General features: G+C 37.5%; 2 protein-coding genes across 6 annotated transcripts; one reads left to right on the top strand and one right to left on the bottom strand.

Moving 5' to 3' along the window:
• Nucleotides 1-2,777: 2,777 nt before the first annotated feature.
• Nucleotides 2,778-21,054, bottom strand: brd4 (bromodomain containing 4). Of its 5 annotated transcripts, none has more exons than XM_017425393.3 (19): nt 20,980-21,054; nt 13,151-13,544; nt 11,061-11,198; nt 10,829-10,964; nt 10,394-10,734; nt 9,858-10,241; nt 9,638-9,766; nt 9,004-9,234; nt 8,684-8,913; nt 7,864-8,195; nt 7,613-7,708; nt 7,124-7,507; nt 6,177-6,974; nt 5,977-6,077; nt 5,727-5,877; nt 5,497-5,627; nt 5,217-5,386; nt 4,453-4,705; nt 2,778-4,251 (listed from the first exon to the last, which is right to left on the bottom strand). In XM_017425393.3, the coding sequence occupies exons 2-19, from the start codon at nt 13,376-13,378 to the stop codon at nt 4,186-4,188; spliced, it is 4,299 nt and encodes a 1,432-aa protein (XP_017280882.1). In that variant the 5' UTR covers nt 13,379-13,544; nt 20,980-21,054; the 3' UTR covers nt 2,778-4,185. The 5 variants fall into 5 exon arrangements, with proteins under 5 accessions (XP_017280882.1, XP_017280878.1, XP_017280879.1 ...); XM_017425389.3 differs by lacking the exon at nt 20,980-21,054 and adding an exon at nt 15,626-16,278; XM_017425390.3 differs by lacking the exon at nt 20,980-21,054 and adding an exon at nt 15,626-16,278 and having other exon boundaries at nt 5,727-5,874.
• Nucleotides 21,055-21,986: 932 nt separating this feature from the next.
• On the top strand, nt 21,987-24,012 carry LOC108241282 (protein PET100 homolog, mitochondrial). Its single transcript, XM_017425314.3, has 4 exons — nt 21,987-22,112; nt 22,313-22,399; nt 22,509-22,541; nt 22,938-24,012. The coding sequence occupies exons 1-4, from the start codon at nt 22,086-22,088 to the stop codon at nt 23,025-23,027; spliced, it is 237 nt and encodes a 78-aa protein (XP_017280803.1). The 5' UTR covers nt 21,987-22,085; the 3' UTR covers nt 23,028-24,012.
• Nucleotides 24,013-26,017: the final 2,005 nt, after the last annotated feature.

Here is a 26,017-nt window from a genome sequence, read left to right as displayed (position 1 = left end):
TTTATATGGTAAAACTGACCTTGTAAATTACTTGATAATTAAATTCAGTTTGATAAGTGAAGATATAAGAAGTTAGTTTGACATTATGTGTTAACATAATGTAAAACAATATTTTAAGTTCATTCGCCGTTCTTTTATTTTGAATACCGGAAGTGCAAAGGTTTAAGGATGTAGTTGCACAATATAACCACAAGAGGGTAGTAAGTAAACATGTTATTCCGAGGAGCTCACAAAATATTCGACTTTATACACATTTGTTTTAAATGTACCGCTGAACACAAGCCTTTTTTAATGAACAGTAATTTAATCAAAATAACAAACCCAAATTTGTAGCGATATGTTAAACAGATTTCCAAATCATAATTTATTGCAGTTGCCATACAGTTGCTCTAACATTTGTCTGAAATAAAATTTTCTTCATTTATTTATCATTATTGTTGACTGTGACCTTGTTTTATGGAAACAAAAACATCTATTTCTAAATGTTTAAATGTGTGGACTTTTAACTTTAAGCTAGGTCCTATGAAGCTAATTGTTGATGCAGTACATCCCCGTGACCACAAGAGGGGAAAACCGTCACACTCCGGTCACATGATTTTAGTGTAGTTCCTCATTATGACCACAAGAGGGCAGTAAACACATACAGTTCAAAACATTTGCCTGTAATCTTTAAAACATAATTTTTAGTAACTCGTTTCACTAACGAAGGTGATATAATGTTAGCGAGAAAGCCATCTATTGGGAGTACGTGGAGATTTAGTAGTTTGCAATTAAACACCGGCAAGTTTTGAGTTTCCAACATTTTAATCACTTTCTACTTGGATCGATGCGGCTGATTGTTTATGCAGTTCATCACTTTGACCACAAGAGGGCGGAAATCAATATAGACACTCTCGGACTACATTTTTTAATACCATAGATAAGTAAAAAAAAAATAACATACACAGAGCTACATTGAGCGACATTTTCAATAAATATGGATTCAGTTTCCTCCTCGTGGACGCAGATGAATCAAACTTTGAATACGCAACAAGTTGTCAACTAAGCTAAAAAAAGGTAGCGGGAAATAGATGTCGCAGTTAATTGCTGTGACCACTAGAGGGCAGCAGTCACATATTTCAAGCATAAATTCACACACAAAAACTGTAGCAAGACTTCCGGTGAGATTTTCAAAATAAGACAACTGAATGACAACGTCTATGAACATTTGTCTATTTTACTCAAAAATATTTTCAACTAGTTAGTTATATTATCTTGCGACTTGTCCAGGGTGTCTCGCACAATGTGCGTTGGAGAGAGGTACAATTACAACCAGATAAAATATAATAATAATAAAATAAATAATAGCCATCTCCATGACAATAACAAATAAAAAGGCTTAGAGAAAATGTTAATATTAGTTTCATTATTTGCTTCTCAAGTGTACTCAGTTATAAAGTTCATTTTATTTTTCTTTAATGCTGAAAAAAGTAACTTTATTGCATTTATCTATCACTCAAAACAGTTTTGACTATTGGCTTCTAAATTGAGTTGCAGCTCATTTTGTCATCCCCCTAGCAGGGCAATAACTCACTGACAACAAAAAGAGGACCTTAGAAATATTAAATGGATTGTCATAATGTGACTGATTGATGTCTGTGACAACACTCTTGACCAATGCTACAGCATATGCCTGAAGATAATCCTGAACAAGAAGTTTTTACCCCCCACAAAACAAAACAAAAAACACAGCTTCATTAATTGTTTTATTTTCTATAAAAGAGATGAGTTTATTCAATGATCATAACAGATTTAATCAGAGACCTCAAGCGACCACTCACATACCAAACAAAATTTGAGGAAAATGTTTTAACAAAACCCCCAAAACAGAAAAATGTAACACAATAAAATACCTGAATAAAGCAAACTCTGGGCTGAGCTGAACTTCAGCACATTCTCTGTAGAACTCATGGCACATTATGTCCAACAGTTATTGTGAGAAAGAAAAGCTAAAAGGAATGAGTCTTTTTCTTAACACTTTTGAACAAGTCTAATAATAACATTACATATTCATACATAGTGGACTTGATGGAAATTAAAAAAGTGAATTAAGCACTAAACAAGCTCTCCTGAATTACTGCTCATCTTTTTTTAGTCTCCTCAGCAACAAGTTTTATCTACATCGGTGAACATGCCTGCCAGCACCACACACTGAAAAACAAACAATAAAAAACAAAACTAAAACATACACACGTAATCACACAGCCTTTCAAATATACAGTCACACTCACAGACAAGACTCAAAACGCTAGTGTGGAAATGCTGAATCACATCTACTTAAAATTTGCTGTTAGAAGAAAATGAGAGTTGTCAGGTGTGTACACTCATAGAAGTCCATCTAAAACTAAATTTAAAACCCGAGTATTGACAACGGGCAAAATATAAAATGCTGTCTTTTCCGTTTTGTAATTACTTTTTTTTTCTCTTTAAAACACAAACTCTTTCAAAAGTCTCCCTCCCTTTTCAAATATTACACCCCCACTCTTGTTTTACCCCCTCCTAAATTCCCTGTGTGTAATAGAAGCCAACAAGAATTGCAATACAATACAGGCACTGGAGAAAAAACAAACAAAAAAGAAACACTATGAGATGAGTAGAGAGGACAAGACATGTTCAGGTTTTAACCCATCTCCACTCTGACAAAGTCTCCAAAAACAGAATTAAAACTCACATCCACTATTATTGAACAAGAACAAAGGTATAAATTAAAACTTATTTTCAGCCTTTTTTGTTTTGACTTTTGTGTTTTTTGTCTTTTCTTTTTTTTTTTCCATTTCTTTTGCACTGTCAACAGTGTCTCTCATGAATTATACGATGATTCAATGCAAAAACTAACTGGGAACTCCATACAGTTCCATTGATTTTTTTTTCTTTTCTTTTTTTCAGTTTTTTTTTTTTTTTTTTAAACAGATCTGTTTCAAGTATCGGCTACAGAAAGGTGTTAAGTGTGTTTGTCCAGATCGTTCCTTTTCAACCTCAAGTACTCTGCCCGATGTCATCAGACAAACAAATAAAACGCATCTGAAGGGAACAGCAAGAGGCTTAACTGATCCAGTAGTGTGACGAGCCAATTATATAAACTTTTCAACAGTATTTCTGAAGTATTACAAATAATGTCACAACGCTTGTAGTGAAATCCAACTAAAGCTCAGAACGGCTGGTCCGTTCACTTTTCTGTTAGCAATTTCTTTGTGGTTTAAAATGACAAATACAAGGAAAGATAAAAACTGATTCTGTCTTTGATAAATACTCACTGCAGGTATGATAATGCATATTTTCATCTTTCTGCCCTACTTCTATGTCTTAGAACAAGTAATTTAGCATAAAAGATATTGGGTTGTTTGGCATAGGTGTTGGAGTGTGTTGGTGTGAAGATTCAAAGAGCTAAAGTGGAAAGGAGAAAAATGCAAAACAAACAGTTCTTGTAGGATAAGAAAATACTTCTTTACAGTAGATACTAGATGATGGAAAAAAAAAGTCTGCACGGCTTCTGGTCCTGTCTGAAAATGTTATTCGTTTTTCCATGTGCACAGGCCACAGAACATACTCGACTATTTAGGAAAAAGATGTAAGGCAAACTGTACCTTCTCTGCTGAGAAATATACATGATTTACAGTATGGAAGTTGCCCCTCCCCTTCAACCCCAAAATAAAAATAAAAAAATGTGTTCACTTACAACAAAATAAACAGAACATATAAGACAATATCTTCACAATTTTCGACATCTGGCAGTTTCAAAATCCATCTGCGCAGTCTGTCAGTATATCAGAGCATATTTCATCATCACTGGGACTGGGGTGTCGTTACTCCTGCAGTTATTGCTGTGTCCATGCACAGTGTGAGAATCAAGCATGACGAAGGCAACTGTGCCGAAAGAGGTCCTCTTTTTCTCGTTTTGTGAGATCAGGCGAGAAATGCTATAATCCAACAAAATGACGTTCGAAACATTGAGACTACAACCGGAGTTCAGTCTGAGAGGCCAAAGCAAGCCGTAACCACGTGTCCAGCATTCGTATCAAGTCTCAACAGGGCTCATGTATCAAGTCTGTGGCCTTTTGTGGTACACTTTGCCAGAGGAAGCTCATCCTCATCCATTCACTTGTTTTCTTCTTCTTTTTTTGCTGTTTGTTTCAGTTGCTCATGTTCTTAAAAGCCCTCCTCAAAGATAGCCATTATGTCACTTTGAAAATTCATGTCAATAGTTGCTGCCATCTGTGGAGAGAAAAGAACAGCTCAGTATTTCTTTTGCATTGGTTACTCCACAAATTCTCACACTATATATGCAAATCAAACTTTTTGTTGCAAGCGTTTATGATTATGTTCTTATCCTGAGGTGTGCATCTTTTACAATTACTCCTCTTTCATCAAATTCTAAATAATAAACCTCAGAGAGAATTAAGACAATCATCTCACCGCTTCCCTCCTTCTCCTTTCCTGCTCTTTTAGGCGCGCTATCTCCCTATGTTGGTCGAGTGAGTTTTGTGTGGTGGGCTGAGGCGGAGTAGGAGGTTGAGGCGGCTGCTGAATGATGGCTGGCTGGGATTCTGGATGCATCTGCGGTTGTTGTGGCTGGGAAGGGGCTTGGACGTGCTGCGGCTCAAGACGTCCACGAGGCTCCTCGTGCACCCTTCTGGGAGGTTCAATCACATCCTCTTCATCCCGCCCTCTGGAAAACATAAAGAACAATAATTTATGCCCCCTTTTTATACACTACTGTAGGAAGGTTACAGAAGCAAAAATGACTTCCTTAAACATACAACTTGTGTCCTCCCTGAATATTCTACACAAAAAAAGAATTTACACAAAATTTAAAATACCAAAAAACATCATGATTACAACATGCAAGTTGTTCTCTTCAGTGGTGTTTTAGCCAAACAAATTGGTTTATTTATAAACAGGTTTATTCATGACAGTATGTCACAGACAGAAGAAATCATGTTAACCCTTTTTCAAGCTTTCTCTTTATTGTACAATTAAAAGAGAGGCTATATAAATGTTTTTTTTATGTTCAATTCTACTCTAGTTTCACATGTTTTATTTCTCTGAGTGGATCCACATGTCCACTCTGATGCCAGTACTGAGGTCTGACATGCAGGAAATTCAGAATATTTTATCATATCTGGATAAACTTTCACCACTTCTAATTGTGTGTTTTACACTTTGATTGAAAATCTTACCGTAGTTTGTCCTGCTCTCTCCGTAGCCTGTCTTTCTCTGCCTGCTCAGCCTGTGCCTTTAGGGCCTTTTCCCGGAACTGATCAAAACTGGATTTCACTCCAGATAAAGTCGTAGACGTCAACTTTTGCCCCAGGCTCGCCCATGAACCCATATTTCTAAATTTTGCATCCTGAGGAAACGCATACATGCAGATATAATAGAGTACTGCAAGGCACAATACTATACAAACCAGAAATAAAACAATACAACATGATTTTGTAAACTGATTACTGCACCAACCTGTCCCTTTTTAGGAGCAGTAGGAGTCTTGGACTCCTGTTTGAACTTATCCTTGTCCTGCAGAGAGGGTGGTGGTCCACTCGGTTCAGAAGAACGAATGACCGGCCGCGAGCTGTCCACAGACTTCACATCTGCTCAATACATATACACAAACTTAGTCAGCATCTTATGCAGTGTATTCTCCTAAGTGTTTCAGCCAGAGGAAAATCACAAAGTCAAAAAGTTCTCACTCTGTTGACTGTGGCTTGGTTGACTGGGCTTGTTTTCAGGATGTTTGTGACGGTCTGGTCTCATTGCAGGATTAAATTGATCTCCTCTCATCACTGGTGATGGAGGAAGTTTATCTTCCTTAATTGCGCCTTGGTTTCCAGAGGCCCTCTGCTGCACGGCAAGTAAATGAAGTCAAAGTGAGAAGCTGTGCTGGCCTTTTGCCCTCCCATCAAATATTTCCCAATTTAAGCAGATTTCTTTTTAATTTACCTTTTTAGGCTGCATGTTGTGAGATGGAGACTGATGAGAGACAAACTGGGGAAGTTGTGGGGAATGCATCATGAGAGGAGATGGGTTGTCCCTTAGTTGACCTGTCAAAAAAGAAAAGAAAATTAAGTGTGTTTCAGCACAATCAAATTCAATAACTGTGTTAGCTTCTACAAACACTTATTTTTTTTCCTCAGACGCACCAGTATTGTAAGGGTCACCTTTGATTGGGCGAGGTGAGGGCTGCTCTTGCTGCTGCTGGATGATCTGCTGTGCTTTGTTAGTCGGCATGGGTATATTGTGTTGTGACCCCTGGGGCTGACTGAGTCCAGTACCCTGATGGAAGTTCGTTTGCTGCAGTTGTGATTGCTGTTGTTGATGCTGAGTGTTTTGCATGTGATGGGGTTGGTGTAGGGATATTTGAGGAGGCGGGGCCTGAAGCAATGGAGTGGGCTGAGCCTGGGACTGAACAGGAAGTTGGGGAGGAGGCAGCGAAGTCTGATTGGAGAGTTGAGATTGTCCCTGGACAGACTGCAGGAGAGAAGGCTGTACTTGTTGTTGTTGTGGCTGCTGCTGCTGACGAACTTGTGTCTGAAGCGACTGCATGGTCTGCTGGGGCTGACGAACCTGTTGAAACTGCTGTAGGTATAACTGCACTTGATTTATAGATGTTGCAGAGCCTGGCTCTTCATCATCTTCCAACAGCATCTGGGGAGGCTGAGAAGACAGCAAGCCTTGAGGTGTAAATGTCGGTGGTGACATTGGCCTTTGGTGCAGGGGTTGAGATGGAGGGTGAAGTATCTGAGAGGAGAGCTGGTGCTGCGGTGGGGCTGCTGGCTGGGGTTGAAGCTGCTGCTGCTGCTGCTGTTGCTGCTGCTGCTGCTGCTGCAGGGTTGGCTGCTGCTGAAGTGGTGCTGGTTGCTGCTGAGGAGGTTTGGGATGAAGAGGTGCTGCCTTGTGACTGGGCCGAGATGGCTGCTGAGGCATGGAACTGTGTAGGGCTGAGAGTGAATAGTTTTTTTTTAATAATTTAAAGATATCTACAAAAAATAAAAATAATTAATTTAAAATATTGGGGGAAATCATTTTGCATGAACCAATTTGTCTGCATATGTTTTAATTAAAAAGAAAATTGTATACTAACTCTTACCTGGAGATGGGAGGACGGGATGCTGATTGAGGAAAGGGTGTGTCTCAGGGGACACTGGCCCAGCAGAATGTGCATTTAGATGTGGAGGTACAGGGGGAGAGTTGCCTGTGTGGTGGGGCATATGCATTATTGGCTGATGGCTGCTGAAAGGTGGCAGGGACTCGTAGCTCTCCAGTAAGTGAGAGGACTCCAGGGCTGCAACAGGAGGAGCCACAAAGGCTGCAGAAGAAGGCTGATGCTGCAGTTGTTTAATTTGACTGCTAGACTGAGGGCCAAGCGCTTGGGATGGAAGCCCAGTTTGAGCAGAGCCTGCCTGAACAAGAGGATGTGCCTTCTTCCCCTCCTTCACAGATTGGCTCTTCTTTTTCCTCTGTTTTATCATTCCTGAAAAACAAAAATATGATTAGGTGTTTTTTTTTCCTTGGAGAAGAGGAAGTGAGAATACAGACAGCTTATAGATTGTGAAAGAAAAAAATATCTGTAACTGACCTGTGATCTCAGCTTCACTGTCTGAACTTGAGCCACTACTTTCAGAAGAAGATCCAGTCTTTTTGGAAGTTGCCAAGAACTCAATATTCTTCTCAACTAAAAAAAACAACTATATGTTAATAAATTCTCTGAATGCAAAACCAAAATATAAAATGACTTACCGAAAGCAATCTTACATTTTCTGAAGTAGTTATTTTCTTTACTAGTAAATGAGAGACAGCTTCTCCTGCTTATTTCATCCAACATCTTACCTGGAACCTTTTTCTTCTTTCGGAGGCAGGAAGACACATATCCTTCCAGCTCACGCAGAGTGGAGGGCTTCAGTGTCTCAAAGTCAATCTCAATCTCATCAGGATTTGAGTTTTTGAGTGAGGGCTCTCTTGACTGGATTATATGAACTACACGGCCAAGCTTATCTCCAGGAAGCTTGTTGATGTCCAGGCTTAGCTGTCTCTTTTCTTCATAGGTCATAGGCTTGCACTTCTCCCCTGTTACTGATGATCCAGTTGCTCCATGATCATCTTCCAGGCTGGGAACTGGCTGGAGGTTAGGAGGGTGATTACTTTTCACACTTTCCTTTTTACTGTGGAGGCCAAACACAAAAGTTATTTTACAATATTACAATTATTTTACAAACTTATACTGTTAAAATTTTACAATTTACCACAACTGTAACTTGTAAACAAAGTTTGCAAAGACTTCTATACTACATACACCCCAAAGTTCTGTTGACCAAACTATGAGCTTTCATATAAAATATGATGATGCACCTCAATCCACAGAACCATGTGAAGGTGCACATAACTATGTTCATTCTAAGTCAGCAAGTTTACTGTAAATTAATAACTTTCTAAGAGACATTCATGAAAAAAACAACAACAACATCAGTATAGAACATGTCTTTATACAATTAAACCTCTAAGATCTCCAGATGAAAAGGCATGACAGAAACAATGACAAGTTTTCAGTCTGAAAGCTTGACAAAATGAATGAAAAAAACAGAATGTAGGACATTAATTTCAGATAAATACTAGTTTTCTTTTATTTGCCAAAAGGAAATCTAATACCCACCTGGGTTTCTTTTTTGTTACAATCTCCTTGCTGTTACTGGTAATAGGCTTGGGTTTCTTCGACAGCTGCGAAACAGGTGTAGCATCCTGGATCTCATCAACAAGGCAAGGCATACTACCTTTCTTTTTATGCTTATCTTTTTTCTTCTCTTTCTTTTCCTTTTCTTTTCTCTTTGGTTTGCTGGCTTGTGGTTGCGACAGGGCAGCCAGCTGTTCATGGACAGCCTTCAGCTGTTTGGAAAAATTGGACCAGTTTAGACAAAATGTTTATAAGAACTGGGAACAACATTATCATCATCCCAAATCCTCTTTATCACTGACCTGTTCCTGGAGCTCTGCTAACCTCTGGGCTCTCTCTTCTTCAGAGTCATCTGTGGAAGATTCAGACTCAGAGGATGAGTCACTGGAGCTGTCTGAAGACGAGGCAACGTGTGCCAAAGGAGGCTGAGGCTTAACAGGGGCAGGATGGTGAAGTATAGGAGCTGGGGCAGAAACCATTGGCTTACTCTCAGGTTCATCTGGCATCTTGGCAAAGCGCATTTCAAAGACATCCTGTTAAATAAAACCACTAGGTTATCACCATGTTTATTTACATTTTTAAGAACGTAATAAAACCCTTAACACAAAAAAATAATAAAACATTTGAAAATATATAATAAACAAACATTGCTAAAAACAATTACAAAATTCTTCTTAAGCAGTTAAAGAAATGTAAAAGTAGACTTCGGTTTTACATTTAAGAAAACATGGGAAAAGTATCTGTTATACTGTAATAACTCATTATTAATATTGAAACCTTTTTAGCCAATGTTGCATACAATAAACAAAAAAAAGATTCTTTGAAAAAACAAGTTAAAAGTCTTTTCTAAGATTAGCTGTTTTAAGACAAATAAAACTGCACACAGGCAAAACCTTCAAACCCATTTTCTAAAAAGAAACAATAACATGTATGTACCTGTAGCTTGCGTGCCATGGCTACAACTTCGTGGTCTGGTGGATTATATTTGTAGCAGTTAGAAAACATTAACCGCACATCAGCAGCAAACTCTTGGGGATCTTGATATTGCTTGTTCTCCAACTTAGCCTAACAAACAAATCAACGATTTCAATTACTACAAATTAACTCTCATCAATATTTCTGTGATTGTTGAGAAACAATCCCGTTTTCAACATACCTTGATGGTGCTGAGATCCATTGGATGTTTGATGATATCATGATAATCATGTAGTCCGAGTGCATCCACGTCAACAGGTTTGTAAAAAGGCCAAGCATAAGCAGCATGTTTCTTCGACAGCATCTCCCGAATCAAACCAGCACAATAACCCAGCTGATCCTGTGGTTTGGGACTAAGACCTCCACTTTGTCCACTTAGTCCTGTACCCATGCCTATGTGATGTTGAGAGTCTGGAGCCTCCTTCTTTATCAGTTTCGGGGGCCGGCTACTCTCTCGCTTAGGTAGTGTCTTCCCAGACTTGGATTCTGCAGGTGAAGACTCACTCAGCTGGTCATTTGCTGTGGGTGTTGTAGTGTCTGCTTTTCTTTTTTGACTCTTTCTTTGCTGGGTAGCAGAAAAAAAAAAATTAAAGTGAAAGGAAGGTAGGTAAGAGATTAAAGAAAAAACAGTGTATCAAACATTTATGACAGTCTAAAACATTGATTAAAAAATAAAAATATGTTGGTGCAGATTGGTATATTTTTTACCAAACTCACTTTGGTCAATGTTATAGGGGTCTGCAGCATGGGGGCAGTGCTCTGAACTGATACTGGAGGAAGAGAGGTCTGAGCAGGGTGAGGCACAGGAGTCATGATAGGAATTTGAGGAGCACAATCTGATGGAACCATGGAGTATGGGGCTCTGAGCTGTGGCACATGGCTGGGTATTGTTTGGGGCACATGTGATGGCAGGGCCTGCATCGAAGGATGGGGAGGTAGTGAAGGTGGGCCCTGCGTTGGTCCTCGAGACTGCAAAGCTGGTGAGGGGGTTGACAGACCAGGTGTTTGTGGAGTTGTGGCTGGCGAGTCAATGATTGTGCCTGGTTTCAAGTTTAGACCTTGACGACAGAGCAATACACTTAGATTATAATTCGGTTCCACAGAAGCCTGCCATATAACAACGAAATGTAAGTAAAAAACAAAAAACCATACCTCCATCTCTCCTGCCTCGGCCACGCCCCTTTCCTGTCATGACAGGAATCTCAATTTCCTCCTGAGGCATTTCTGCAACTTTCTGGAGGAAAACCTTTTCTAGAGACTCAGCCATTAGGACAATATCATCTCCAGGCTGTTGAAGAAGACAAACATTCTTAGTAAAAGTGGAAGCACAACAGAAACTTTGGTATGTAATAACAACAATGGCTCCAGTGTACAAGTATGTTACCTTGTTGTATATGTAGCAGTTGGTAAACATTGAGCTGAAGTCCTGGATACATTCTTGGGCATTCCAATAGTAGCTGTTCTCAAGTCTTTTCTTGATTGTTCCCATGTCCATAGGTGTTTTGATTATTGTGTAATAGTCCTAAAACAATATCAAAAACGAATGTCAGTAAAAACCACTAAACAGTTTTACTTTTTGTAGTTTTTTTTAAATTTTCTACATTTATGTGTGAACATGAGAAGAAACCTGATCAAATTCTCATATGTCCTGAAAGCAGGTAGAGAGAACCCCAAAAAACCCATTCAATCCCTCCATTTACTCTGATGACTATGTGACGTTCAAGATGATGACAGCAGAAAACAGTGTGAATACAGCAATATTCAAAAAGTGTCTTATTTTAAGTACAGATTGTTCTATTAAAAAGTATATATTTTACAGAGCTGTATGCGCAAAGGTTTTTTGAAAGGCACAAATGCAGAAATTTATTAGCTCAAGGGTGTGATGTAGTGATGACACTCTGCATGACCAGACAATCATAAGATTTTGAATGGACTATGTCCACAAACATTTGCATAATGTTTCACATCAACACAGCTGAGTTATACTCCACATGATCTATAATTTTGCAATGCCTGCTTCATTTATTTACAGTCATAGTACACATATGGTTTTAGATGCAGCCTAAAGAGGGGCTACCATCAAGGTTTTTACAACCATAGCACAAGGCAACAGAATCAATTTTTTACCTCATGACATTAATGGAGTGGGCTTCCATTCATATTGTGAGGTAAAAAAAGCAAAAAAATTGATTTTGTACATAAAAAAATAAGGGACTTCACTGTTGTTTTGATCAACAAAAGTGGTCACATGCATCAATTTAGAAGAGAGGATTATATACTCAGAGAATTGTGAACTCTGAGGTCCAGATTGTCTATTGAATGCTATCGGCTCTACTTTAGCTCCAAAATCTGCTCTCTCCATTTCTGCCTCGTATTTACAAAGCAAATACTGTAGCTCTAATAATTTGTTGGCACAAACACACCCATCAAGTTCAGCAGGTGTGAGCAGTTTACACTCATTTAGCATCAGAACTGCGAAGTTTGTTCTCACTGCACAATAAGCCGTAAAACATCAGGGACAAAATGGCAAAGAGCAAAAATTTTTCTCACATTGAGCTTCAGCTCTTATTGTAACAGATAAAGTACAGAAGGACTCCTAAAACAGGATGAACATTTTGTACGAAAATATACACAAAGAACACTTCTCACCGAATCTGTGGGTAATCACGTTTTTGATGGCATTTTTAAATCAATAAGTGACATTTTGGGCTTCTCAGATCATTACAGCCTCTTATTTTCACTTAATACATTTTAAGAAGAATCCCTCTGGACAACAAGGAGCATTCTGTGCACCCTCCCCATGGGGAAGGACCTTTATCACTAAAACAAAGGTTAAAAATACTTTCCTGAAATTCATGTACTTTTTTGTGAAGACAACAGATTGATGAACTGCGTCACTCTTTTCTTCAGAGACACATAACACAAGCTCTCAGGAAGAGGTAAATAGTTGACGCTACATCTATGTTGCAAACTGCGCTGAGCTTTGAGAATCAAACACTTTTACATATTATGATTTACATATAAATCATTAATGAATACGGACCCCGAGTCTTCTTTACTAATAATTAGTATTTATTCTCTCTTAATTTACATTAAAAACGCACACTAACATTTTACACCCCAGGCAGTGTCTATCAATGTTCAAGTTCTTGACTCACACACCATAATTCAGAAAATGCAATGCAAAAGTAAATGCTTCTTTATAACTTCCAACATGAGGAAAACTTTCTTTATTTGTTTGAGTACACTTGAATGTCATAGAATGTTAACATTTATTGCATGAATGAGAACGACAACCTGGCTCGTTTGCACACATTAGTAAATCACAACAATTTAACTTGGTTATAATGCAAATAAATAGCCAGAATATGTAGATGCTGAGAATCTTATGACAGCTCACATGAGATACCTTACATACCACAGTTTTTGTGCATGTACATTAATACTGTACACTAAAGTGCAGCTTGTACTCACAGGCAGGTTAAGCTTGACCGCATCCACCGGTGCATGAAAAGGCCAGGCATACTGGTGCTTCCACAGGGATTTCACCACCACCTTGAGCAGGTATTGCAGCTGATTGGTCTGGCGCTTTGGCCTGTTGGGATCAATATACTCTGGGGGTGGAGGATTGACACCATATAGGCTGTGCCCCTGGCTGCTGCTGCTGCCCGACATCTGTGCTGTGTCCAGGCCATCCCCCATCTTGACAGGGTTGGGTGTGGGCTCGTGCCCCGAAGTGGGAGCTGAAGCAGGAGTAGGGGCAGGGGCAGGAGCAGTGGTGCTGGCAGGACACCAGTTCAATCTTGGCCCCGGCACAGACTCCACTGACAGAGTACCACTGATCCCATTGCACTCCTCACTGGAATCTCTGGAGAGAGAATGAATGAGATTGTCATTAACTATAAACATATCTTTAACAGTCTAACAAAGTTATTGCACCCTCTTATGCAACTATGAAATATCAGCTAGCCATTCAGCCTGGTAAAATGAAATGTTATAACAGTTTGAGTTATTCCAAATAATAAGTGGTGGAAGAACAAAATCCTACCCAAAGGATCTCTTTTTATATTATAATTTTACTTTCTCTCAAAGTATTTTGAACTTAATATGACAGTGATAGAATATGAGCAGAGTATGTAACTTGTGACACAGTTCTGTGGAAATCACTACCGTAAGTAATTATTATGCGTTAAAATTATGTGGCCAACTACTTGAATTTATTGTGCACCACAAGCTTTGGTATTATAAAGTGATAATTATGTTGCAATTTATTACTAAGAGCTAATTTATCTTACACTGAACTGAAAATTTTACTGCTGGCCAGTTACATTACTGAAACAAATGCTGACAAGTGGACATTTTACATCATTGTTTACTAAAAAGGTAATGGTTCCCATTGAAGTTCAAAATTTAAACATATCGGAATTACCTTTGTTCTAAGCGTAATAACAAAATTGAACTATGAAACCATTAAATATTACAGAAGGCCCTAATATTGGTAATTTAAGATGTTCATTTGTTGTTGCCGAATCGTCTATGTTGCTCTCAGATTTGGAATAACAGTTGACTATTGACTGGAAATACAGCACAGTTGACAAGCTGTGAAATGTTTTCTGGGGAGAAAAAGTTTTTGGGTGACTAAGATTGGGGTTTAGATCATACAATCAAAAATACAGTCTTGCATGCGTCTTTAAGATTGTTTTACTTGAAAAAAGAAGGAAAACATTATAGCAAGAAATCTTTGTCACCTGTAATTGCAACCTATTAAAAATTTATGCAAAGGACAAGGGTTGGTTTCAGGGGAAAAAAAAAAACCTCTAGGCCTGGAGACTCCATTGGAGTCCCTTACTCGGTGTCAGAATGATGGCTGGCGTGTTACCTAAAAGCAGGTATATAAATAAATAATAGGCTATAGTGACAAGGCCAGAAACGTCGCTGCCTGCTTTTTCACCAGCCTTTTCTTTCTGTCATAAAAGTCAACCAGAAAAGTCTACTACGAAGTTACAGTGTCAACCACTATACAGCTATGTACCAATTCCACTGATATTTTATTTAAATGTTGTTGAATGTTTATTTTTTGCCATAATTTTAAACGTTTGACCTTAAAGTTTGAGACTAAATGTGAAATGCAATTGGGCTAAAGTCTGGACTTTAAAAAAATAATTAACATAAATTATACCTGTCCCTATAGCAAGGACAGAATATAGCTCAATAACAGTAAAAAAAAAAAAAAAGTAGGTGCAGTTCTTGTCATATGTCTCTAAGGTCCTGCTACGACAGCATGCTACATGACATAGCTGTGTGTATTTGTATTTATTCATGTCTTTTTTTTTTATCAATTTACCCAGAAATGATCAAATCTAATACATTTATGTTTCAATATTCCACTGCAAGGTTGCAAATGCATAGAAATTTCCCTGCTGTTGATTACAAGCATGTATTAAATACGTCAATCTGTGAGATCACGAGCCGACTCAAATAGACAAACTATGAGTCAGAAACATAACAGGAAAAGACAAGAATCACATTGGCTCTTAAGTTATACTTCCAGCTGGTTAGGACAAGCAAGCCAAAGCATTCCAGGAAGCAAAAGCCATTTCTACTACTTACACACACAATCCTACTCTCCCACTGAATCCACCCACCACCAATTCTCGCCAGGAGGTAAGTTTGTGGTTTTTGGCAGAAATTCGGATAATGATACTATTCTCAACACAACACTGAAGTTCTAAAATTGGTTTGTAGTGCTAAACCAAGTTAAACAAGAGATTGTGCTAACCACATGACAGTCCTAAGAATCCAAACTCCAGGCAATCTGCACCCCCCCCCCAATATAAACTTATTTACTGAATATTTACATAGAATAAAAAAAAATGGTAGTGAGGATGTCAATGACTCTATTAAACATCTGAAAAGTTTACAGGGAAGTTTCTCACCACATAACATTACCTTTTCACTGAGACTGAATGCGCAATTTTTTCCAGAAGGGCATCCAGTTTTTGGAAATCCAGTAAATCGTTTGACTTGGCATGCATCTTGTAATCCAATAATGTACTCCACTGAACAGAAACAGAAACCAAAACCCCGTCCAGGGCATGAAAGATTTACATAGGTTAGTTTTTTCTTTTTGTTATTCTAAACACAGATAGATATATTGCTCTACTCCATTATGTGTCCTAAAATCCACAGAAGACGGTGAGTAATCCTTAGTGTTGTCCAAACAAAGTTTGAGGGTGGTTGTTCCATGAATAAGTGCGCAGCCGGGAAATGGTATGTTCAGGCAGGAAAAAAAAGAGGCTGTTGGAAACCTACAGCCGGCAGGCTGTGTTAGCTGTGTGAACCGGTCCTCCCTCTACCCCATCCCCCTCTAAGCAGTACAACAGCCCAGTTGCCACAGGCTCTTCGCTCCATTGTGTATCCTCTTCAGGGCCTCCCCAAATAAAGTGGACACAAGCAGCTAGCAAAAGGTGTACCAAGAGGAGAGGCTAATTCAAGACAGGGGAAAGGGCTCCAATAAAATCCTGGAGAAGCACTTTATCCCTCTAGCTTCGCTTCCACTCTCTCTCTGACACTGGTAGACCAGCATGCAGTTACTAAACAGTAAATATGGCTCTGCCGCTTCCTCGTTCAGCGAGCCTCAGCCCACACACCCCTCCCCTTCCCTCCCTCCGTCCGTCCGTCCCTCCCACGCGTTTGCTCATTCCACCCCAGCTCCTTTCCCATCAATAGCTTGAGGTTCTTGAGAGTTACACCTTTAAACCCCACCCCCTTCCTGTCTTTTTCTCTGTCCATTTTGTTATGCCCGTCCCCCACACACACCATCTCTTGGAGTAATCTATGCCTTCCCTGACTAATTTAAGGATTCCCTTATCTCCCCTCTGGCCTTTCATCATCTATCACTTAGTCACATCTTATCACTCAGTAATATTATGGTTGACCAAAAATATTTATCTACAAATTCTATACAGACTTCAACAAAAAATACTAAACCAAAATGTCACAAACAAACTTCTTATAATTTACTACAAGAGAACTTCATATAAATGACAAAAATAATTACTGTATCAAAAAAGTTTCATCAATTTAAAAATATACAAGCAATCTGTAATAATCACAGATAAAGCAGTTTGTGACCCTACAATTTTTCAAGATCTCAAATAATTCAACTTAAATGTTAATCCTGTAACTTAGATTAGATCTTTTGCATAATCTTTTTGTATTCTTGGAAGAAAAATATTACTGATTTGCACACATTTAATGTGTAGTGCGTAGTAAGACTTTCTTGAAGGAATGCAGATCGCCCGCTGCCTTTCATGACATAGTTTTAAACTAAAATCAGACCCTCCAGGATTTTGCAATGTTGCGATCGCAACTATTAACGCAAAATCAAGCAGACCCCGTGAAATAGCAACTTTGTCCAAAACACCGCAACTTTAACCCCAAATAACTCACGAAGAAGAGATGTGACGTCACATCCTGTTAACATCAAAATGCCGGGAGCATGCGGGAGCATGCAGGAGCAGCGACCAAAGCGAGAATGTGCGCTAATGCTTCATATTTCAGCAAAGGACCGTGCAAAACACCGCAGTGAAGTTAGTTTTAAGTTGGATATTGGATATTCGCGCTCCGCGGAGTTAGCGGCGTCTAGCTCACGGCTGACCCAAAACAGGAACGCTAATGTCGGCCAGCCGTCCCTAAGTGAACCACCGCGCGTGAGAGAAGGGGCCGGCAGAGAACGGCTGGCCGACATTAGCATTCCTGTTTCGGATCAGCCGTGAGCTAGACGCCGCTAACTCCATGGAGCGTGAATATCCAACTTAAAACTAACTTCACTGCGGTCCCAAACTAGTTTCCTACCCAGCTGCACGAGAGTGGGGGGAAGCTGTTTTGCACGTCCTGCAGTGTAATCATCGAACATAAACGCAAGTCATCCATTGACAAACACTTTGTGTCTGCAAAACATATGAGGAGAGCTGCAGGCGAGGGACAATCCAGAAATGGTCATGAATGTCAGTTTATAAGCTATCAAAGTTCTCAAATAAAGCACCTTTTGAGAATGTCAATGTTTGTTGGTAATTATCTTACAAAACTAGTAAGTATTTTGGGTTTATATATTAAAAGTTATGGTTTTTATTGATTTTAGTAAAACAAAAATCGCAACTTTTTGGAAAATGCCCTGCGAAATCAGGCATTTTAGTCTGCAACAATCACAAAAAATCCCTGCGAAATCCTGGAGGGACTGTAAAATACTGAATTTTAGCTATATTGGTCAAACCTTGTGAATGACATTTTGCGCCATCTCATCCAATATTGTGAAATCTGGACGGATTTGGAAGGATGCCACTCAGAGAATCATGGTGATGACTGTCAGCTACCACCATACAAAATTTAACCGAATATCTGTAAAACTGACTGAGATACAGCCATTTTTGTGTTGTATGTCGATTAACTGTGGCTGACATCTTGAATTGGGTTGACTCCAAAAGTTAATCAGTTGTAAATGTACACACAATTGTTTTCTGAATGTTTTATTAAAATCAATCCAGTGTTTCGTTAGAATATTTTGCTATCAATTAGTGTTGACTACAATAGTAATGGCAAAGTTTTATAAACAGATCTCACTTTATAGTGTACAAATTGGAGATCGGTCTCAGCTTCTACCATACCAAATTTGTGCTTAGTTTCTGTAAAATTGACTGAGATATTATTATATTTCACCCTCTCTCTGACACCGGCAGACCAGAATGCAGTTTCTCAACAGGTTCCTTAGCTATGGTGGACATCTTGAATGGGATTGACTCCAAAAGTCAATCAATTGTAGATATTCAACCCGGTAATTACTTTTATGAAAGCTTCACTCAAATCCATCCACTGGTTCATAAGACATTTTGACAAAGGCGTAGACAAATGAACACACACACGTACACAGACATGGCCAAAAATATTATTGCTCTACCTTTGCGTTTGGTGGGAAGTGATAATGTACACTTACAAACTTTAGGACCGTTTGTAGAGCCCAGAGTGACTATTGATCAGAATAGGAGTAGAGATTGTGTCAACTTAAATGCAATAAGAGTTTCATATTTTTAAAAATGAATTGGCACTACAAGCGGTCATTCATCATTGTGACGAATTGCAGACAGACTGGACTTGCCGCACAGCTATTATTTTTGCAATACACAGTATAGCGAGTACTAGTGAGATTCCTGCAATCCGTTAACTTCCAAATGTATTCTCTCAAAACCATTTAATGGAAACATTGTTTTTTCAAAGGTTGAATTACCTGTTCATGTTCTCAAGATCTGCCGAAGGATGGTAATTACCCATGCATTTCAATCAATGTTGAAGAAAAGAAACACCTAAGACATGCAAGATAAGTCTAATTATGCCAACAATGTTTTTCTTTTTTTTTGTTGAATAACTTATCGTTTGTGCCTGCTGTTTATATTGCGCCAGATGAAAGTACAGTATAGCTTGTTATGACAAAATAACTGTACATATTATGCTATTGGAGCTAATACATCATCATTTTACTTGGTTCTGACCAGCAAGTTTATATTCCTAACACCAACTTCCCCGGATTTACAATGTATAGGCAACTGATAAAATAATCACATTGATTACTTGTTTTGTTTGTTTATTGAAAGATTTATTTTGTTTTAGTTACTTGAGGGAATAAATCTATCATTTCATAAGGGAAAATATGACATTGTTATTATAAATGCACTGAATCTCTTTATCTTAATTAGGTACATTTTCTAGATCTGTTGACACTGAAATCTTTAAAATCAGCCTTGAAAGGAGGCCATCATCTGCAGTAATACATAAGCAATTAAAATTTTTATCAGGTGAAGATGCAAAAGGAAATACAAGTTGACACAATCATAAACCGCTTGACATTATACTAAGGATTGATAAAGAAACACCGACCTTTATGACTAAAGACTACAAAACCGTGGATAGCATCAACATAGCAACTGAACAAGAGACAAAAGTCAAAAGTATGCATACATACAAATAAAACAAAGTGTCTGACATACTGACAGATTGTTACATTCTAGCAATTTAACTATATATTTTTTTTCCTTACAAACTTAGAATGTATTCATCAGATTTTACCCCACAAAATTTGCATCCACAACAGTCTCACAATGTCAACACTGACTTACTAATTGCTTAGTAACTGTATGCCCTTTGACTCAATACAACCCTCTTATTTGCACACTTAACTTGGAGTACACAGAACACTTTTCTTGCCTAACCAATGATAAATTAATCAAGAAACTGATGCATGTCCTTGAAACTAATTACATGCAGGGCAGAAAGACTAGCATAACCCTGCAGCCTTAAACTTCTCCAGAATGTACACCTTCAGGCTACGAGGTAGTTTACATCTGCATAAATGACTACATTAGACTATTATACAACGTGACTAGGTCAGCTATTAAACACATTTACCCTTTTCATTACGACACCACAGGTAAATCTAAGAAAACATCACCACAAGCCGAGAATATCTTGCTGGAGGGACATTATAAGTGACCTCCAGCAAGACTAATGATGGCAACAGGACGAAAGCCACTGATTCGTGTTCCTATAAGTATCATAAACAAAAAAGCAGAAATACATCCATCTATGACAGGGAAAAAGCAAACAATTGCAAGGTAATGACTGCTAGCGGGCGACCATCGTACAGAGGCAAGTCCCAAACGTTAGGCCGCAGGGCATAGACTATCGTTTAGGTTTTGTAATGACATCTGTGCCATGTACAGCAGAACAAAAAGGGGGTGATAGTGTTTCTTCTACTATCATTATGGCAATATACCACTGAATACACAACATTAGATATGTATTTTTGTTAACAACACAACTGACTGTATCCTTAGCCACCGGGCTCAGTCTGAGTGTGCGCCATCATCACCGTGACGGCGTCACCGTCTCCCACAACACAAGACTGTCGATGAGCAAACAAGCATTAGGTGTTCTAGACGGTGCTCATATCGTCACTCGTAGGACAATTTGAGGAATAATTGTGACCACTGGTGGGTGAGACAGACAATGGATGTCAGGGAAACACAAATTATTGGTGCGGTTATTGTGTCTTTTTGGTAGACAACTGCAAACTAGCTTTAGCTAGCAAGCTAGCTATCCAGAACAGGCCGCCATGCAAGAGAACGGTTTCTGTAGACGCCGGGCATCTTTGAGGCATTTACATCACTGTTGCCACTTCTCTTGCCCTTTATTCACTCTGTTCACTAAGGTAACATGACTGGCAAAAGAAGGTTGGAAACGACAGCGTTTACCTGGGTTTCTCAGATTGCCAGGGTGCGCGGGATCTTTCTCTCCGAGGATCCTGAACACCTCTCGTTGTCGGTGACGTCACACGTAAATCGGTACTTGAGGACGTAAAGAGCGTGTCACGATCATCGTCAACTGAGGACCAACTTTTAAGGAGGAATTGCACAAAAATGAAGGATATTACATCTAAGGGACAAGATTGCGTTACAGTATTATTTAAACATTATTTAAAACATTGGTTCAGCTAATTAAAGTACGATAAAATAATTTTATGTTAACAAATACTGCCTACTGCAATATGTACAAATCACAGAACCCTGAATTTTAACTAAAACATACATTTCTTTAATGTTGTATTTAAAGAAAAATAAAATAAATTAGCAGTTATTTTGGTGTACACCTACGCAACAGAGAACATTCAGATATTAATTAAAACAAAATAAAATAAGTAAAAAGCAATTACTTACAAAAAAGGCTGTTAATATATTTACATAAAATATAGGCTTTTTTCGTTTCACATCGAATCAGCACTTACTTAAATATTATTGTTTTGTTGAAGAAAACCATGGAAGATACAAATGGTTTAATAAAATAATATTTGTGTATTAAAAAACATGTATTTCTAAACTCTGTTTTCAACTCCTGCAACGTAATATGTTAAAGGTGGAGTAGTTTTGCTACGTGAAAGACATTTATAAAGGCTTCAAACAGTATTTATTTGACGACAATAAAAGAAAAAAAAGATTGTTCTTGTGTCTAAGCTTTAAAAATACAGAAGTTACAAGTATTGCAATGTGATAAACCTTAAAAGGTCGTTGATCTAGTGTATAGCAGAATATATATGTATTCAAGTCAGATTTGTAAATATTTTCCCAAAATTATTTGCTTGTAATTATAGCAAAAATAGAATAAATGAACAAAGACTTGGAATATGAACAAATTTAGTTGTCTGGCGCCCCGCAGTGGACACACCAAAAACAGCAAGCTGAGAGTTCAAGGACGCATGCGTCAAGACTTTTACTTGATTGGACCGTCTAGAAACCAGGAAGTATCCTGAAGGTCTTTCGTTATGGAAGTTTAGGTAATACTGTAGAAAGTATTTGATGTCAAAATGGGAGTTAAAATAGAGATATTCAGAGTGAGTATGCCATATTTTAAAATCTTGTCAGTTAGATTTTGATATGTATTAGTCTAAGGTTTAAAGTCTCTTCGTACGTTCTTTAATTTTTGATCTAGCGAATCATCGTTAGTAAATGTACAAGCACGCAGATATTTACTGTCATTAACTAGTTGGTTTGACGTTTTTCTTTTTGTTTGCTTGTTTTGATTTTTGTGCAGATGATGCTGTATCTGTCTTTTCCTGTGACAATGTTTTGGATCTCAAACCAGGCAGAGTACTTTGAGGAGTATATAATAAAGAGAAAGGTAAGTAGTTCTTCAAAAAAGTTCTTTTTATGCTGCACAGTAATGTTTTTATTATTGTTATTATTATTTTTTTGTCTGACATTCTTTTGCTGACATTTATGATATACAGAGAGAAATCTTCCCTGTTCATGAAGAAGCACAGGTAAGAGCTAATGTTTCTCAAGACATCCTTTTGATACATGGATTTAAAAAACTCAGTCTGCTAGACACATTTATTTTTAAGTCATTTAGTTTTCTTTTTAGATATGTAAAATATTGTCTATTTGTTGTATTCTATTCAAAAATATCTTGTAAGTCATAATAATGACTCAGCTATTTCATACTTATGACTATGAGATATTAGGTCATAATTATGAGATACTGTCTCAGTATCATTTTTGACTTACAGGTTTTTTCGTTCATCAGAGCTTTCATACATCTCTAAATAAAATTGTTTGTTTGATTGATAAAAATGTAGTTTTAAAAAGAAGGTTGTATAAGTATACTGATGAATAGCACAAATAAAATTAGTAACATTTGTGCTTTTTTATTTTTTCAGAGAAAAGAATTGGAAGCATTCAAAGAGCGAATGCGTCTTCGAAAAGAGGAGCGAATGTTAAAGAGCCTTTCTGTCAACTCAGAAAACTGAGGAATACATATTGAGAAAAGCATGTTGTAAAACCACCTGGCTGTAATTTTTTGAAACAATATCATATTTTTACCTGGATTAAATGCACATTGCATTGGAAATATCTACAAATTAACACCACCTGAAGATGTGCTAGGCAGTTTCTAAGAACATGCTCAGTATGCGTCATGCTGTTTCATCTATTCAGGAGATAGTTTCAAACAATATTTCTCAGTTTGTTTATTTTTTTGAATTGATGTGATTACGCTATCAACACAATTATTTACTTTATATTGTACATTCAGTTGTGTGTAGTATCACTATTTTATTTTGTGTGTCTGTAAAATGTGTAAAACTTCGAATTTTCTTCTTTTGTGTTTATTGTTTTACAAAATGGCACACAAAGCATGTGTTGGAAATTATCAATTATAGTAATGCACATAAGACACTGTGTTAAATGTTAATAAATCTATTTTAAGTTCAAATATGAAATATTTGTATTCTGAAGTGTTCACCCTCATAAAAACAATAATAATTATCAGAACTTGTGGCAACATTTTACTGCCTTGAGACTTAGTTAAAATTGTTAGGATAGCTTTGTCCAAATTGTTTCACTGGTAATGTTTTTTTTTTAAGGTACAGTGTACACAGATAAGTTTTGGTTCTTGATTTGTTAGAAACTGCAGTGTTTAACTTAATAATTCCCTGTCCTGCTGCTGATGAACAAACTCATAGGATAATGTTATCATCCAAAGGCCCAATTATAGCATTTTTCTGTTAATATCTTATTTCTTGAAAACCCTTAAGTGCCTCCCTTGTAAATGTACAGAATATTACATGTTACATATTTTGATTTTCTTATTTGTATAACATTTTGGGTTTTAAATCAACAGAGACAACAACACCAGAAAACACATAAGAAAAAACAAAACAAAAAAACAACAACATGTAATTAAATTAAATAGCTCATATGACACTGCATTTTGGGGGCATACAATAAAACACAAATGGAAGATGGCACCAATACAGTAAGGTAAGAGTATCAGATTTTTTCTGCTTACAGTCAGAATGACTGTTGTTTAGGCACTAATAGTTTGTTTTTTTTGGTTATGTTTAGTTTCCTTAGGACCAATAAAGAATATGTTAATATGTATTTGTTTTATAGCGAAATCTTCCATCCAAATATCAAATGGTTCTCATTTGATTGTTAATATGCTGCGTATCGTACCAGGTGGTAATACTTGTTTTAAGAGTTGCACATCCTTTAGAATAGTTTTGTAAATCATTTTAAGTTTAACATACTTATCTCAGAGAAAAATGCCATTGTAATGCCTCTTCTTCAATATGAATACATTTCAGAGGGAGTTTCCTTGGCCATGAATGCCTGAGTCTTGAATGCACGCTTACGATAATCAGCTGCTGATTATTTTATTATGACTGTGTTGACATGTGTTTCCTAAGTTTATTAGATGATACCCTCAAGTATATTTGGCAATGGGAAATGGCCAGCTGGATGCTTTTCAGTTTGTCTGGAGTGTGTATTTCCTTTTCATAGCTGTTTGTTTTTCATTGCTGTAATTCATTTTAAATGTTAGAAATAAATTTGATTCCATAATATAGTAATTGGATCTTTGTTTAGAGTACAAGTAATCGTAGTGATTTTGTGTGTGTGTTTTGATTTCCATTTATGAAACAGTTTAACTTTATGGAGCCCTGTAAGTGGCATGTAGTAAGAAAAGTTATTGCGTGCCCTCGCAAAAACATTTTGCGTTACCTTGCCATAACCTTATTTTTCCTGGTTATTTTACAAACACAATAATAGATCAGATGCAATAAAAAGCCAGGTACTTTACCTATGGAAAGGTTCGAAGATTTTTATTTTGAGTTAAACCTTCAGTATAAAGACATTCAATCAGTGCTTGGCAAAAGGCATGGATTTCACTTCAGTGAAAGACATTTGCAAAGTTTTAATTTACAGGGACACAGTCATCACAAGACTGATTCTGATCTAGGGATCCTGAGGATGCCAGGAGTTTGTGTTTTCTTGTTTGATGACACTTTCCAATCCATATCAAGTGGTGAACCTGTACATGCATCTAAGAGAGGCCATCAACACATCACCAACTATGGAAAACATCAAAACAAAACAAAACAAAAACAACAACAAAATAATAGAAAATGAGAAACAAACAATGTGATTAGCTATAATTACTAAATAATTACTTGTGTGTTCATGTGGTAAAGCTCCCTCCCAGATATTACAAAACTGTAAGGCAACATTGGTAACTTCTTGCCTCACACCTGTGTTCTCCAAGACTCCTTTCAGTTCAGTGAATTATCGACTGGGTCTTGCAAAGGCTTATCACAACATTCATAGCACTTCTCAAGGTTTTCTGTATGTTCTTACAATTTTGTTTTTGAAATTACTGTTTGCTATAATTTAATAAAGAACTAGAAAACTTGTTCTGCAAAACACGTTTCTAATCCTATCCCTCTTTGTCAATCCCAAGGAGAACCTCAACATCTTCAGCTCTGCCACTTCCAGTTCTGTCTTCTGTCTTTTTGTCAGTGTCACTGTTTCCAAACCATACAACATAGCTGGTCTCACCGCTGTCTTGTAAACCTTGCCTTTGTCCTTTGCTGCCACCCTATTTTCTGAATACAGAAAACAAATCAGTGTAGGGTGCAGCTATGAAGCATGAGCAGAATCTCAATAGTGTGCATGCCTTCAACTAGTCCACAATGAAACACATATCTCAAGTGAAACATGTCTTTAAACACTGTTTTTTTTAGAAACAAACATACCACATACATTTAAATGCAGATTTATGAATCAGTGTGGCAACACGGTTTGCTTGAGGAGAAGGATTTATTTACAGTAAACATCAATTGTGAATACCTGAGCTTAAACGTAGTACACATGAAATTGAAATGTGTATTTATTGAATAATTTTGCTTATACTGATAATGGGCTTTAGGGGGCAGTATTGTGCTTTTAAAAGTTGTTATGT

The sequence above is a fragment of the Kryptolebias marmoratus genome, linkage group LG12, assembly GCF_001649575.2.
Source record: "Kryptolebias marmoratus isolate JLee-2015 linkage group LG12, ASM164957v2, whole genome shotgun sequence".
Classification (NCBI taxonomy): domain Eukaryota; kingdom Metazoa; phylum Chordata; class Actinopteri; order Cyprinodontiformes; family Rivulidae; genus Kryptolebias; species Kryptolebias marmoratus.
This window is presented reverse-complemented; position numbering and strand designations above follow the sequence as displayed.